Source organism: Apus apus, chromosome 4, assembly GCF_020740795.1.
Source record: "Apus apus isolate bApuApu2 chromosome 4, bApuApu2.pri.cur, whole genome shotgun sequence".
NCBI classification, from domain to species: domain Eukaryota; kingdom Metazoa; phylum Chordata; class Aves; order Apodiformes; family Apodidae; genus Apus; species Apus apus.
The window spans coordinates 36,794,786-36,810,867 of NC_067285.1; the positions used below are offsets into that span (position 1 = coordinate 36,794,786).

Below are 16,082 nucleotides of genomic sequence, written 5' to 3' on the forward strand. Positions count from 1 at the left end.
GCACACACAGGTACTGGGCAACAGGATCTTGTTTTGAAGGAGCAGCCCAGGGTGTGATGCTTAAGGAGTCAGAGGGAGGTCAAAAAGGGCTTTTTCAGCTGAAGAAAAACATGAGAAAGCAGGCACTAGGGAAAAAAAAAAATAGGAAAATATTGGGGATCATACTAATTCTACTCTCTTCTGAAAGTATTAAACTTTTACCAGACTCTGGTGCTACCTCTTGCACCCCAGACATGCAGCAAAGGTGAGATGACAGTAATTACTTTCTCTGCTAGAAAATGAAGATTAAAACTGTTCCCTGGGCAGAGTAACTGATGAATTAGGGTCCTTGATGAGCACCATGAACCCTTATGCCCCCAGCCAGCTGCCCCCAGCCTATAGCCACCCCTATGCAGAGCAGAGGCTGAGCTGACCACAAATCAGAGCAATTATTTTGACTTAACATCCACTACTTTAAATCTTTCTTCTCATCCTATCCCATAACCTGGAAGAATCTTGCAGGAACTTTGCATCAAATGGGGTTTGGGCAAAGAACTGCCAATTATTTGAGAGGACTGTTCTACAGGCAGACATAAATATCCTCTCCTTAAGACACTGAGCTACCAAAATCCAAGTGAAACAAGAACTAAGTCCCCAACTGCAGAAACTTATTAACTCAGACATTGTGTTTGACAAGCAGAATAAACAGCACAATAAAAACAGGGCCCAGGCAATGCTGCTCCAGCAGGGACAACTTTACAACCCAATTAAATCAATTGCTGTGCTAAAAGGGACACTCACTGCCATGCAAATCACCTAAGGGCTTAAGAAATGTTAATACAGTCAGATATATTAAGATACTAAAAGTTAATCAACTATATATACACACACCATATATAGTATAGACATGCAGTATATAAAAGAATATACTATAGATATAAACTACACGCTATATTGATGCTCATTCATACATGACATTGAGAAATATCAGTATCATTTTTAAAATGTAATGGAAGAAGACAAAGGTCAAGTTTGGGTGCTGGGAAAGACTGTGCCAGGATCCTGTAGCAACTCCCAAATCCTGGGACTGGAGCTGCAGGTGCAACAAAAAGCTGCTTTGAGACTGGTGTCAACTGCAACGATCCCCAATAACCCCCTTCTCCAGGACAAGGGCCTGGAAGTGGAGGGAATCACAGCCCTAGGAAGCAAATTCCTGGGAGAGGGTTTCTTGGCAAAAGCACAGCCCATCAGTATTCTGGGTCTGAATGTGCAAAAGCAGAACTCAATGGACTTGGTTCTACACTCCTGTGTATGAATGAGGAGCAGTTTCACTGACAGTGATCTTGCCCAAGCCAGAGCCCACCACAAGGGAAAAAGAATTGGTTAATTCAAGTTATGGCAGGAACTTGTTGCAACCCTGATCTTTCCTCCTCCCTAGCCTTTAGAAAGACATGTCCAAGTTTGATTGGGATAACAGGCAATTAAACTGGCTTTTCTTCCTTGCTTCTGGGATGTAGTTAACCATTTTTAAACATTATTTAAAGAATGCAGGACAGAAGTGCTGCATTAGTCACAGCAGGTAAAATTGCAGGAAATCTTGACATGAAGAGATTATTTTCCCCCCCTGCTCCAATTGTGCCCAGTCACTTCTACCCAACCTCTGGTACAGCAGAGAAGATAAAACTACTGCTGCTTTGATACATTAGACAACGAAATATAAAACACGTAATGTGGCTTTTCCTTTAGTTGATGGTATGTTTTATCAAGGATAAACCCAGGGGGAACAACAAGGGTAATTTCAAGTAGGAGATTAGGAGCCATATCCCAGCTGGGATGACTGGACTGTCTTGCCCTCTCTTCAACCCTCAAGAGTAGAGTTACCCCCAAAGCTGCTGCTTTTATGCCTCATTTCTTCAGTGATGTTTGTCAGGATTTTTTTTTCCCCTACCATGAAACTTTTAAGTGTCCCTGGAAGTTTTGTTGACTTGATTCTTTCCTTAACTTGCTAAGGAGCTTCATGCTGATTAAGCAAGCCAAGCAAACAAAACCTTCTCATTCTGGTTAGGCCAGGGTTTTGAGAAAGGCAGATTTAACTCACAGCATATTGAGATAATAGGGCTTTTCTCTCTAAATCTGAGCACTTCTCCAGCAGTAAAGGAAAGAAAAAACTCATCCATGAATATGCAATTATTCTGTGTGACAAATGGCCGATTTGTTTGATCACACAATTTATCTGTACACTAAATAAAAAGGCAAAGAAACAACAACGTCCTATCAAAGCTCAGGGTGGTTGGGGGGGAAATCAACTTAAATGTCATTGTTTAAAATCAATGGCAGAGGTGAAGACTTTTCTGTAAACACAGTTATTAGGATTGCTCATGATGGCAAGGCAAGGAGGAGAAAAAACAGTAAGGACTGTAATAAACCAGTGTTGTACTCAGAGATTGGCTGCAGTTAAATCACACAGAGCTAGGTTTGGAAAAGTTTTATTAACAGTTTCTGTAATATTTGATTATATGCAGTTCTCAAGGCCCAGAACAGATCACTGGGTGAACAACCAGTGTTCAAGTTGCCTCTCACGTTTTTACATCCATCTTCCACATTCCTTTCCCACATTTCCCTTACTGGGCAAGACAGGGGGTTTAGTGCATTTTGGGCAGTTTGATTTGAAGGTTTTTATGGGAGGGTGGTGGGTCTTCTGGTTGGTTTAATTGTTTAGTTGGAGTTTGTATGGGTTTGGTTGTTGGGGGTGGCAGAGTTGGCTTTGTTTTTCTAAAATAAAAGCTCCTTAAAAGCCAGACACTAAGGAGACAGTTACAGCCAGGTAGGCAAAGCCCAGCTCTATCTGGACCATCAAGTATCTCAACATGTTTTATGTGTCCCCTCTCTGCCTAACTCCTCTGGAAACAGTTTTTCCATGAGTCCTCAAGACATGATATTGCCTTTACCATGTGTCCTATCAAATCTGGAAGGAGACAAGCTTTTCACATCACCCCTTCACCAGTGGAGCAGGGGCTGGAGAAGGTGGTTTCCCTTCTGCACACTGCAGGAAACTGGAGACATCCAATTAAAACTACACAAGCTCTGTTCAAAACTGGACTCATTTCTCACCCAGCTCATCTTGCCCCATGTCAGTCATCCATAACTGGGAAGCTGTTCTTTTGGAGAGAAAAACCTGGATGTTGGCACCAGAAGGCTCACAGACTCTGAACTCATCAGCTTTCAAAATTAAAAGCACTTACCTCTTCAAGGACATCTGCAAGCTTACTAAGGATCTCCTCAGGAAGGCTCTGGAATGTGGGAACACTGCAACACAAGAGAAACCACCATTAATGGATCCCTCTACATATATTTTTAGTAAATCTACCTGCATTTCTCTTATCTGTCTTTGTTCTCATCATCTGGGGATGAACAAGTGTTCACCAGAAAACCAGTGACAATCTGGCCTTCTAGCAGCCAAGATGTATTTTGGTCCAATGGGAGACCACTTACAGTAAACACCTGGAGAACCACCCATAGAGTTGGTCATCAACCCAAAATCAATTAAGGATTTACTGGACTTCATCTGCACCACAAACCTGCTCAGTCCCATGGATGACTGTGCAAACTGTTCTCTGCTTCCCTTCCCCCCCAAAAAAGGGGGGGAAAAGATCAGCTCTGACCAGCAACAGATAAAAGATTGACTGAAACCACACAAAGACAAAAGGAATGAAGAACATGGAGCTGGAGCTGCTGAGGGAAGGGGGTTGGCAACCAGCCAGCACTGAAGGACTGCAACAATTACTCAAGGCTTCATTGGGGATTTTACATCCCAGTTTGTTTTCTTTTGCCAAAAAGGCAACTTTTGCTCCTTTCATAGAACGGTTTGGGTGGGAAAGGGCCTTAAAGCTCATCCAGATCCAACCCCCTGCCATGGGCAGGGACACCTCCCACCAGCCCAGGCTGCTCCAAGCCCCATCCAACCTGCCCTTCAACACTGCCAGGGATGGGGCAGCCACAGCTTCCCTGGGCAACCTGGGCCAGGGTCTCAGCACCCTCACACCAAAGAATTCCCTCCTCATGTCTACCCTAAATCTCCCCTCTTCCAGTTTAAAACCATTCTCCCTTGTCCTCTCCCTCCCTGCCCTTGTCCCAAGCCCCTCCCCAGCTTTCCTGGAGCCCTTTCAGGCACTGGAAGCTGCTCTAACGTCTCCCTGGAGCCTTCTCTTCTCCAGGCTGAACACCCCAACTCTCCCAGCCTGTCTCCAGGGCAGAGCTGCTCCAGCCCTCTGAGCATCTCCGTGGCCTCCTCTGGACTTGCTCCATGAGGTCCATGTCCTTCCTGAATTGCAGGCTCCAGAACTGGACACAGTACTCCAGGTGGAGTCTCCCCAAAGAGGAGCAGAGGGGGACAATCCCCTCCCTGATCCTGCTGGCCACACTGCCAGCTCAGGACATGGGTGGTTTCTGGGCTCCAGCACATAGTGTCAGCCCATGCTGAGTTTCTTGTCCACCATCACCCCCAAGTTCACCTGCCCAGGGCTGGTTTTGATGTATTTTCCACCCAACCTGTATTTATTTCATAGCATTACCCTGGGCAACAGTCTCCCAAGCTGGGCTGGGCCTGCTGGTCAAGGTGAGAGAGTGACGCAACCATAAAGACCCATCAGCCCAGGGTCCAGTGGGCTAAGATTTAATTCAGTCTGGAGCAGGATGAGGGACAAGATTTTAAGTCTTCAAATCTCCTGCAAGTAAACCTAGACTTGAAGCTGCACCTCCAGTACCTCACAGGTTGCCCAGCGAGGTTTTGGAGTTTCCCTCCTCAAGAACATCCAAAAGCCATCTGGACATGGTCCTGGGCAAGCAGCTCTGGATGGCCCTTCTTGAGCAGAAGGCTTGGACCAGGTGATCTCCAGTGGACCCAGACAACCTCAACAGTCTGTTTTTCTGCAACACCTTTGGGTCTCTCATTCTTTATTTTCCATAGAAACTTGGTGTTCCTCATACTCCCAAGGGACACTAAACGCCTTGTCCTGACTTCAGGACCACTGACAATCAGGTGCAAAGTGAGCAGGAGAGGGAGGGGGCTGCTGGCAGGAGTTCCCTGCTGAGAGGTGGATATTACCCCAAACAAATTCTGTTTTCCCTCCCACACAAGGTTTTGTTTCTTACTTTAAGTATCATGGAACTGCCTAAAAGTTCCTCTCCACGTTTTGGGGAGCTAAAAACCCCAGCCCAAACCCAGACCTTTTTTGTTTTCCCTGAACTCTGGAGAGCAAGTCCTGGCATGTGCCTTTGGGGTCATCACCCCACCTATGCCTCATGAGCCCCAAACACTTCAATTTGCCCAATTCAGTGGCTGCTTCTGCACCCAGAGAAAACCCACCCATCAATGCAAAGGGAGGTCTGGCAGGACTTGCAAAGGGCTTGACAGCAAACCACAGGGACTGGTCTGAAGTGAACTTCATTTGTGAGCACAATTAAAGCAGAAATTGCTTTTATTAGCTTAAACATATGCTGTGTTGCAGTCAATCAGAATGTTGGGAGGGGGAGGACACAAACCAAAACAACAAAACCTCAGCTAATTATTTAATTGATAACAAGCCAGAACTGGCCAACTAAGCCCAGAAAGTCTGATTGTTCATGCTGTCACCAACACCTGGTTCTCCTTAGGCAGCACTCTTTTCCACTGGAAACACACAGGTCCACCATAACAAAAGCAAACAGAAATTACTAAAGAGAGATGTTAATGATGTCTGGGCCTAAGCATAAAATGGAAGTTCATTATAGCAGCTCTAGCATTCCCAGATGAGGAACACAGTGATGGGAGGAGATAATACCCCCAGACATCTGGACAAATTTCACTGTTGTTGCACTATTTACACTCCCAGACTGGGGGAGAAGGCATCACAGCAGATTTTTTTTACAGATGATGCCTTATGTGCAATCCAAGGGCGGGTAGAAAAAACATCTATTACAGCCCAACTGTGTGAGAAACAGAAACAACATATGAGCTCTAAACAAATCCTCCTCTTATTGTGGAAAACTCAGGATATTAAGCAAACAAGGAAAACTTCCTATAAGAAACGCTCATAACTTTAGCACAGTGGGGAATATCAAGTTGTCAACAGAACAAACTCCAGCTGTGTCACTGAGTGACACAAATAATATCACAGATTGAGCCAATTAATATCACAGATTGATCGTGGTTTCTGATGGGCCAAGTATTCTCCTAAACAGCTACAGGTGACAAAGCAGCCACGTTATATTTGAGTCCCATATAAAGAGGCCTTGCATGACTACCCACCACTTTTCTACCAAAACACTCCTGTAGTCAACAAATGCTTTCATAAAATATAAAAGAAAACACTTACTGACCTTTTAAAAGATGTCACAAACTCAGGCTGAGAGAGCTGATGGAAGAACAAGCTCTGAACACAGTACTGAATGCTGGTTGCCCCTCCAGGTCAATAAAAAAAAGCCCCCCCACTCTCTGTGACAACACTGCACAGATTCCTAAAACAGATTCCTGTTTTCCCCCCAAAACCTGCCTGTATTATTTAAAGACTTGCACACCAAGACCAACATTTTGCAAATCGTTTCCATGTGGGTGTTTGCACTTAAAGGAAAACAGAGCCTCAGCACTAAAGGGAGAGCTGAGAGGACAAGAGCTGAGAAGCAGATTGCTGCAAGTGGGAAACCAGGGGCTGGGAAGCCAACCAGGAGCAGAGGACCCAAAAAAAACCTTTTGAGGTGTTGCAGCACAGCAACAGGTAAAGAAAAATCCAATTCAGTTTTCCATAACTTTGTAAAATTTGAAGGTACATCTAAGAGACCACCCAGAGCTTGAGGGCAGATGTGTTCACTACCAACAATAGAAGAAACCCCAGCAACTGCAGCTTCATCTCACCAAGAAATGATCTGTCCCTAACACAGCAGGATCAAGTAAGCCATCTTTCTCTGACAAATTCTTCTCCAAATGCCTCTTAAGATCTTAATGAAGATCTTCAAGCATCCATCTACTCTAGATAGTAAGAACTGCTACAGATAGCAAATGAGTATTCTGGTATCTAAATCTGAAGCCTTTCCTCAAAGTTTAAAACTCATGAATCTCCTTCCTACCTGCAACCACACATGAAGGACTTCATCCACTTCTCTTCCATCCCTCACTTTGCCCAGGAACTACATCTCTAGCAGACTAAGCTCACCAGCTTGCTCAGCTCTTCTTACTGAGCTGAGCTTCCTACCAGTCTGGCTACCCAAGCCCCTTGTGGATCTTCTCCAGCTGCTTCTTATTCCATATAACAAGGAGAAACTTCTCCACCTGAACTGATTACGCTACTGACAAGTTGCCCTGAAAGGGAAAGATCTGCACTCCAACACATCCATGCTAAGGTGGGAACCCCATCTTGTTCATCCAGATGAACACCTTGGTCACTCTTGGCCCAGAGGGAAGATGCTTTCTCTGCTGCCTAATCCTTCCCACAGATTTTGAGAGGAGCTGGAAAGCCTTGAAGTTCAGGAGAGGCTCCAGCTCTGCTGCAACTTCCCCCACAAAGCAGACAGCTGAAGGGTGATCAGCACTCCACCACCTAAAGCCTCTAACACTGATTAGTCAGAAAACCCCACCCCTGTGTGACGAGGTTATGGAATAAAGCTGGGTATGGAATGGAGACACTTCCACAGCTGACATTCTACTCACCTGCAGCCACCCTCTGCACCTCAAGTTAGTTATGGGGATATGGGTGTTAAAAAGAATTTCTACAAAACTACTTCTATTTTCTACGTCCCCACTGCAGAAGTCTGGTCCAAGGTCCACAAAAGGAGATGCCTCCAGGCCATGCTATGAAGGTGCTGGTAGCACACAACAAGGGAAACCAAATCCATCACTTCTGGAAATGAAGTTTTACAGCAAATGCCAATAAACCTGATTATCTTCTGAAATCGATCCACAAACCACCATGCTTTATCACAAAAGATGTGACTGCCATCACGAGTGACAGGGTGAGGAGCAACCTCTGACCTTCTCCAGTCTCCCTGCCCCAAGCCTCATTAGAATCACAGAATGTCAGGGGTTGGAAGGGACCTCTGAAGATCATCCAGCCCAACCCCCCTGCTGCAGCAGGAACACCCAGGGCAGGTCACACAGGAACGTGTCCAGATGGGTCTGGAAAGTCTCCAGAGAAGGAGCCTCCACAGCCTCTCTGGGCAGCCTGTCCCAGGGCTCTGTCACCCTCACAGCAAAGAAGTTTCTCCTCATGTTGAGGTGGAGCTTCCTGTGTTGTCACTTGGTGCCGTTTCCCCTCGTCCTGTCACAGGCACCACTGAACAGAGACTGGCCCCTTCCTGACACCCACCCTGCAGGTATTTACAGACATTGATAAGGTTCCCTCTTAGTCTTCTCAGACTAGATTCTCCTTTGAGCCTGAAAAGGAGAAGTAGCTGCACTGGTGGAGGAGCTGCTCATGCTGGCAAGCAGAGTTGGCTTTTTGCTGCCTATATGCCACATTATTCAGCTGTGGAATATTTTGTAGGTGCTGGCAGCCCACCTAGCTGGTGAGGACACCGTGGGGAACTGCTTGGTGTCTGCAGGAACAGCACAGCAGCTACTCTGGGTGGTTCTGGAAGTGACAGGTTTTCACACAGAGCTCAACATGCTGAACAGAGGCTGCCAAAAGAGGGGAAAACAGCTGTGCCAAAATGCCCATCCGAATCCAAAAGCAATAATGTGCCCAACCTGAAGGTGGTGGAAGGCAGTGTGAACGTCAGGTTTCCACCTCTGGGGATGTGCTTTCGACCTCTAGGTAGAACCAAAATCCTGTATGAACAATGCTCTGATTCACCCTTTTGCTGCATCCCATGGGATTGCTCCTGTTCTAAACCACCAAAGGCTCCCAAATAATCCTGGCTGTAACCCAGGGGGTTGATTGCACCCTAAAATATACTTGGTGGCCCAGATGCCAGCACTCCAACAGGTCATTTACCTTCCAGCAGACATGAAAAGTGTGCAGGGTTCTTGGCTATCTCCTCAGCCCAACACACAAGCAGCTATTGGCTTCCTAAAGGCATTTCAAGACCTGTTGCCCAAACTTTTGAAGGGCCTTCACTGTTGATAGAATCCCAGACTGGTTTGGGTTGGAAGGGACCTTAAAGATCATCTAGATCCAACCCCCTTGCATGGGCAGGGACACCTCCCACTAGATCATCCAGCTCTGCAGTTGGTGGCAGATAGATTGTCCTTGTGGATTAACTCCAAAACAAACCCTTTCTTTTTTATTCTTGGCTGGCACTGGAACAAAAGCAGCTGTTGTCTCAGTCTTGGGCCAGACGGGTAAGCAGAGTTTAAAGATCCAAAGAGATCAGTAAAAGGAAATGAAGTCTGTCTGCATCCCCTGAAACTCCTCTTGGTTTTTGCACCCAACTGGAACAAGGTTGAAAAATGTTCATGTCCTTGCTTGACCGCATTTGGGTGCCCCAACAGCACGGCCTGTCTGCTCTGAAAGAGCTGAGGCTAAATCTTACACAGCAGAAGCTGAGGCTTCATCTGGGACATCCACAGACCCTGATGTTTTGAACAACTCAAGCTGGAAATGCTACATACGGGCAGCCACTGTGGCCACCAGGTCATGTCAGAGCAGGGACTGTACCTCCATCAGGTGCCCTAAAATAAAGAGCTCAGGAATGTGTTTGCTGCCTTCATCAAAGTTTACAAAACCTGACTGTGCAATCTTCAGGGTTGTTTCCGCTTTGCTTTTCTAAACTGGGACATGTGGTGGCAGAGAATCCCACGTGGTCCCACCTTTTCCATGTTGGCACCTGCCCTGAGATCTGGCTGGTATCAGCTACAGTGGGATTTGTAGGAGATCGTTCCTATGCAACACATGTATCTCCCAGGACACATCTGGTCCCTGTCACCTATGTTAGCACAGCCATATCCAGCCAAAAAGTGCTGGTGATGGAGTGAGCCCTAACCCAGGGCAGAGAGCAGAAGCACAAAGCAAGACATGCCTGGATTTTGCATCATCCCACACATGGCATTTCATGCCAGTGCTTTACAAATGCATTTCCATCCTGGTCAGGGAGTTGCACGCTGAGTTTCAGATCATCACCCAAACCATCTCCCAGGGTGCTTGGAGATGCCACAGGGATTATCCAGTGTCAGAAGTGCCTGGTGACTGGGTTGAGTATCACCTTGCTGGGGAGCAAATGCAAACGTGTTTGTGGAGGTGGGAGGACAGGGAGTCTCTTTTGAACAGTGAGAACAGCTGCAACTAGTGCCTGAAGCCAAGACAGCTGCTGGAGGCCTCTGTGTGAGAGGCAAGTGTGCAGAGCCAGGGGGTTGTACATTCCTTTTGGATTGCAGACTGTTGCATCCAAATACAACCCTCCTTTTCATCAGATTAGTGAGCATTATTTGGAAAACAAACTGCTTTGTTTTGTTTTTCATAGGTAGCACCCATCACACCAGAAATGGCAGAAAATAAATTCAGCAAAGGTGCATGTAGGTCTCCAGGAACTCAATCCTTACCCTATTACAGATGTAATTGGTAAGTCAGGGCTGGTTTTCCCGAAGCCATTTCCTGCAGGCTTTGTTTAGAGAAGAAGGGGAAAGGGTAATGGAGACCAACAGCCAAGGCCTCCCACCTTAATTACACTCCTGCCTGGCCTGGAAAGCAGCTCATATAATCCAACTTTAAGGCAGAGATAATCCATTTGCTCTGCAGGTGCTGCAGACTACTTGTCTGCTGTGCTAGAAGTACAAAGGCATTAAAATAATTTGCAATTGTTGATCTCGGAGAGAGTGAAAATATTAGAGCTCCAGTTACAAAGCTGTGCCACCAATAACACAGACCTTCTTCTGGTAAATCAGCTCCTGAAAGGAATCTGTAATGCAGTTTTTTCCTCTCAGATACCTGGTTATACACTGAGAGCTTCTATACGTATGAAAATGGGAAATGTGCACAAAGTAGATGAACTCATTTCTTTTCCTTACGAGCAAAAGACTAAAGCAAAGCAAGAGGGAAGGGCTGCATCGTTTCCCTCCCGTGATGAAAGGGTAATAATGATGCTCAGGGATGCAGGTACTCTGGAGTATTATTTTCCATAGCTCCTGTCAATCCCTGTCTTTCCCTGACAGGGGTTCATTACCAGAGACAGCCCTCCTACCACATCTCATTCTGCCATCACTGGGGAGATGGTACCATTTCCCCCAACAATCAAATTGTTGCTGTTGTGATGAGAGGGAAGGAGAGAAATGATCAGGTTGGTAAAGCCCTTCACCCGCTTCACACGCGTTCACTCACCATGAGTCATCTTGAAAGGGAGAATTACTCCCAGAGAGCTACAAACACCCAACAGCAACAACTACTTTGGAAACATCACTAAGCTGTAAGCAGGCACATTTCTGGTGGCTCAACTCAGAACACAGGACTTACCCCCCCACACCTAGCAGTGCCAGCCTATGAGGAAGCTACATCTGCTGTTACCCTTGGAGGACACTATGGGATTTCTTCTGCTGTAGCAGTTGGTATTTCTATATATTTGCAAAGCAAATCATACCTGTAGCCCGAAAAGAAAGCTTCTGCACCTTCCAACTGGCCCGTCCTTCTCAACATTTCTCTACAGGCTATTAAAGATCAGAGCTGTGGCAAGAAGCCTCACACTTTTGTTTCTATGACCCTGCATTCACAACGCGGCCAAAACTAACTTGTCCATGGCCCATAATGAATGTCATTATCACTTCTGCAAAACAATTCCCTCTCACGAGTTTCCCTCCAGCATTTCCTCCCAGGGTCTGGGAGATTTCATGGGAAGGGACCCCTCATCCTTCAGGCCCCATGGACGATCCTGGATTGGGTGGGGTCCCCATTCCTGCTTCTGCATCTCCACTGACACTACAAATGCATCCCTGCAGCACCAGACTGAAGCCAAAATAAGATCATCCTCTCACACACTCTGCCTAGAACACGAAACACATTTGGGACTGGCTCTTGTGCTGGGTCTCAAAAGAGATCCTTCAGCACTGACAATTTAAAGACACTGTAGTTCACAGAAACGACACGTTGCATTTGCATGCACAGTCAGTTTGTCCCGTTCCTCCAAACTGGGTGTTTACACCACCTTCAAATCCAATTAAGTCTTGTCTCTAACAGATGTCAGCTGCACTTGACAGCAAATTGTCACAATAATCTCTTTTACATGAAGGCACTGACAAAGCTTGGGCCCTGTTTTGCAGTGTTGGCTGCTGCTGAAATGCTGCTTCCCACCTCCCTCCTTTCCACCGTCACCATGAAATGAACATATTAAAAAAGATTACCATCATCTTCTGTCTCCAGAATTACACATAGACAAAAGAAAAATAAGCTGTAAACATTTTTAAGGTCATCTGAATCACAAGAGCTTCACATCCTCCCAGGCAACTTCTTTCAGCACCCACCAAACCAGAGGGACTTGAGAGTTGGGTCCCTCATATTGAACCTTCAAGGAAAAACTGCTTCCCAGCAGAGATATTTACCAAATCTACATAACTCACAAAGCAACCATCAAAACAGCTACATACCTTGGTTGGCTGGTTTTTTGTTATTGTTAATTGCAGGAAGAGTCAGAAGATTTTTTGCACTATAGCAAGTGAATAAAATGGGATAATAAAATAAGGATATCCTGCCTGACGTGTTCTTGCATAGCGAGTTGGCACATGGTTGGCAGCCTCATCAACTGTCAGATGCAACAAAGAGCAGCAGAACTGGCAACCTCAAGCTCCTCCCTCTGGACAGATGCACCTGAGATGATTTACTGAGGGACAAGTCAGTATATAGTAGGATCAAGGGCTTGTAGTGAGAGGACACGGAGGAATGGATTAAAACTGGAAGAGGCGAAATTTAGGTCAGACATTAGGATTAAATTCTTCCCTGTGAGGGTGGGGAGACCCTGGCCCAGGTTGCCCAGGGAAGCTGTGGCTGCCCCATCCCTGGCAGTGTTGAAGGGCAGGTTGGATGGGGCTTGGAGCAACCTGGGCTGGTGGGAGGTGTCCCTGCCCATGCAGGGGGTTGGGACTGGATGATCTTTAAGGTCCCTTCCAAACAAAACCATTCTGTGAGTCTGTGATCTGAGACAATTTACCGAGGGACAAGTCAGTAGATAGTAGTACCTTTTTGATCAGTAGATTGTCACCAAGAATAGTCCTCCAAAAATTGAGCTACCTCCTCCACAGAGAAAAAAAAATATGAAAAAGGCACTGGAGTAAAGAAATGGCTTGTTCCTTGTCATGGTGGAACCAGGTTTGTGTGAAACTATGCAAATGACCCCATGTCACTTCATCTCAGGGTACTTGAGACTAGCATTTCAGCCCTTTCCTGAGGACAAGGGATGGTGTGAACCCTAGGTAACACCGGTAAGTACTCTGAGACCCCCAGGCCACCCTAACCAGCCCAATTTGGTGACTCTAACCCAACACACTGACCTTCCTCCTCATTTCCAGCCTGCAGAGCCCGGGGGCAGCACTAAATAATTACTACTCAGCTGGAGACAAAAGACTAACACTGACTAGAGATTTGCCTGAGGCAAAAATACCCAGCCAGCAAATCCCTTCCTATTTTAAGAAAAGTCACTCTCTGGGCAGTGTTCTCCCTCATGGGTCTAACACAGTATTGATCTGGGGGTGGAATTCAGGACATTTATCCTCTGCCAAGCTCTGAAGGCTCACAGATGGCTGCTTGTCTTAATTCCTCCTTTCTAATGGCTTTTATTTATCCTCTTGGGAATTCTGCTGCTCTTTGTCTTTCTGCAGAGGAGCTCTGTTATCTCTGAATGCCTTTTTAAAGATGTTTCTGGGACCTTTCACAGAATCACTGAGGCTGGAAAAGACCTCTGAGATCACCGTTACCTGAGTACAGCTTGGATCTACTTGAAAAAAAGCTGATTGGGGGATTGAGCATCTTCCTGATGGGGAAAGGCTGGGAGAGCTGGGGCTGTTCAGCCTGGAGAGGAGAAGGCTGGGGGGAGACCTTATCAATGCCTACAAGTGGGTGGGTGCCAGGAAGATGGAGACAGGCTCTTCTCAGTAGTTCCCAGGGACAGGACGAGGGGCAATGGGCACAAGCTGGAACATGGGAAGTGCCACTGAAATATGAGGAAAAACTTCTTTACAGTGAGGGTGACAGAGCCTTGGGACAGGCTGCCCGGGGAGGCTGTGGAGTCTCCATCTCTGGAGATACCCAACCCCTCCTGGATGCAGCCCTGTGGGATGTGCTCCAGGGCATCCTGCTTTAGTAGGGGAGTTGGGCTAGATGATCTCTAGAGGTCCCTTCCAACTCTGACAACTCCCTGATTCCATGTAGTACTACTACCTGTTTTAGGAGGCTGAGCACACCAAATACCCTGGAAAGGCCTCTCCAGCCATGAGGGGCACACCTCTCCTCCAGGATAAGCCTCAGAAATCCAAGCAGTGAGAAGAACGATTTAATCTTTGATTTTACAAGGTTGTTGATTTTTCTTCTCCCCTCAGTAAAGCCCCTTTCCTCTCGGGGGTCCAACATTTGCTATGCACAGTAGGTCTCCCCAGGATTAATTCATTGGGTTTTTTTGCTGCAAACAGAACACAGCTGAGAAGGAATTCAATGTAGAGGATTTTCAAGTGGCTTAGATCATGGTGGAGAAATAATCAAATAAGCTTGACAGATTTGAAATAAGGTTTGAAAATTCAATTGTTTAAGAAAACCTAATCTTGGGAATATTACAGACAGGCAAGCAATAGAAGGGGTAACAAAAAATCCAAAGCCAACGTGCTGGGAAGGCAATTTCAATTATTCCATGGAACTCTATTCAGCTGCTGTGACACAGCCTTTGCTTATCACTTCCTCAGCATTTCCTCCAAGAAAGAGCCCATCCAGGGGCTGCAGCCCTCACACCAGCCCCCAGGTTCTCCATCAGAAGACATCTCTATTGAGAGTGGCTGCAACCCTATGCCCAGGCTCATCCTAAAGTCCCTGTCAGGACCATAGTGCCCAACCAACATAACCCTCCCACTGGAGCATCTCAGGTTTGGAGAAGCGTGGATCCAGCCACATGGGTGCACCATCAATCCCCAACATACTTCAGGTACAAACTGGTCTCTCAGAGCAAGGGGCAATGGTCACAAACCAGTACACAGGAGGTTTACTGAAATGTAAGAAAATACTTCTTTAGTCTGAGGGCAGCAGCCCAGGGAGGCTGTGGAGGCTCCATCCCTGGAGACATTCCAAACCCATCTGGATGTGTTCCTGTGGGATCTACTGTAGGTGACCATGCTGTAGCAGGGGGGTTGGACTAGATGATCTCCAGAGGTCCCTTCCGACCCCACCACTCTGTGATTCTGTGGTTTGGAGAAGGAAGGAAACTTTGGTGGGAGGCAGCAAGGCCGAGCAGACACAGGTGGGTTGATCCATCAGTCAATCCATGGTCGGCTGCTTGTGCCAGAGGGAAAACACTTGGGAAATTCTGCATTGGGGCCAATACAGGTTGGATCTGTCCCCACTGAAATCAGATGTTTAAGTTTGCTTTATCCATCATGTCCTGTTCTTCCATTATTTTCCTGCTGCCACGTGTAAGCTTCACTAATTTCTATACATTTAATTAACCGATTACAAAACATCAGCACATTACTGTATCCTAATAAGGCCTCTCCACAGGCAGGCTGCCCTTCTGGGCTGAGAGGGGACGAAGATCATCAATACTCAAGGATGGTTTGTCCAGTTTCCACTTGTCCAGATTCAAAAGAGTGATGAAAATGATATCGGAACTTGAGTGTTTGGGCATTTTGAGTGGTTACTCCCTGGGCCGGTATGGTTGGTACTTAGATGCAGAAATAATACACAGGACAGGTAGGTGACAACTTCAGGACTTCTGTTGCAGACCTGAAGCAAGTAGAACAGAAACCTGGCCCTGAAATCAGTCCCTAGGCAGGTCAGTGAAGGAGAAAGAGCAGAGGAGGTGGATCTGAAAGGATTAAGGCTCATTCTTGGTGCTGAATCTTCACCTCGAGCCCTGTCACCAGGACATGCTGCACTGCCCCTTTCTGCTGATGGCAGCATCCCGGGAGGCTGGCTACTCCCAGAGCTTGTCCTTATGGCACACTGAATCTAGCTTCC

At 46.5% G+C, this 16,082-nt stretch overlaps 1 protein-coding gene across 3 annotated transcripts in view; it reads right to left on the reverse strand.

Annotated features, from left to right (window-relative positions):
• Positions 1 to 16,082, reverse strand: part of PRKG1 (protein kinase cGMP-dependent 1) — a 497,789-nt gene that overhangs the window by 144,303 nt on the left and 337,404 nt on the right. For all 3 annotated transcript variants that reach the window (XM_051617014.1, XM_051617013.1, XM_051617015.1), the window contains exon 5: positions 3,222 to 3,285. In XM_051617014.1, the coding sequence (XP_051472974.1) occupies positions 3,222 to 3,285 (64 nt within the window). The remainder of the gene's footprint in view (positions 1 to 3,221; positions 3,286 to 16,082) is intronic.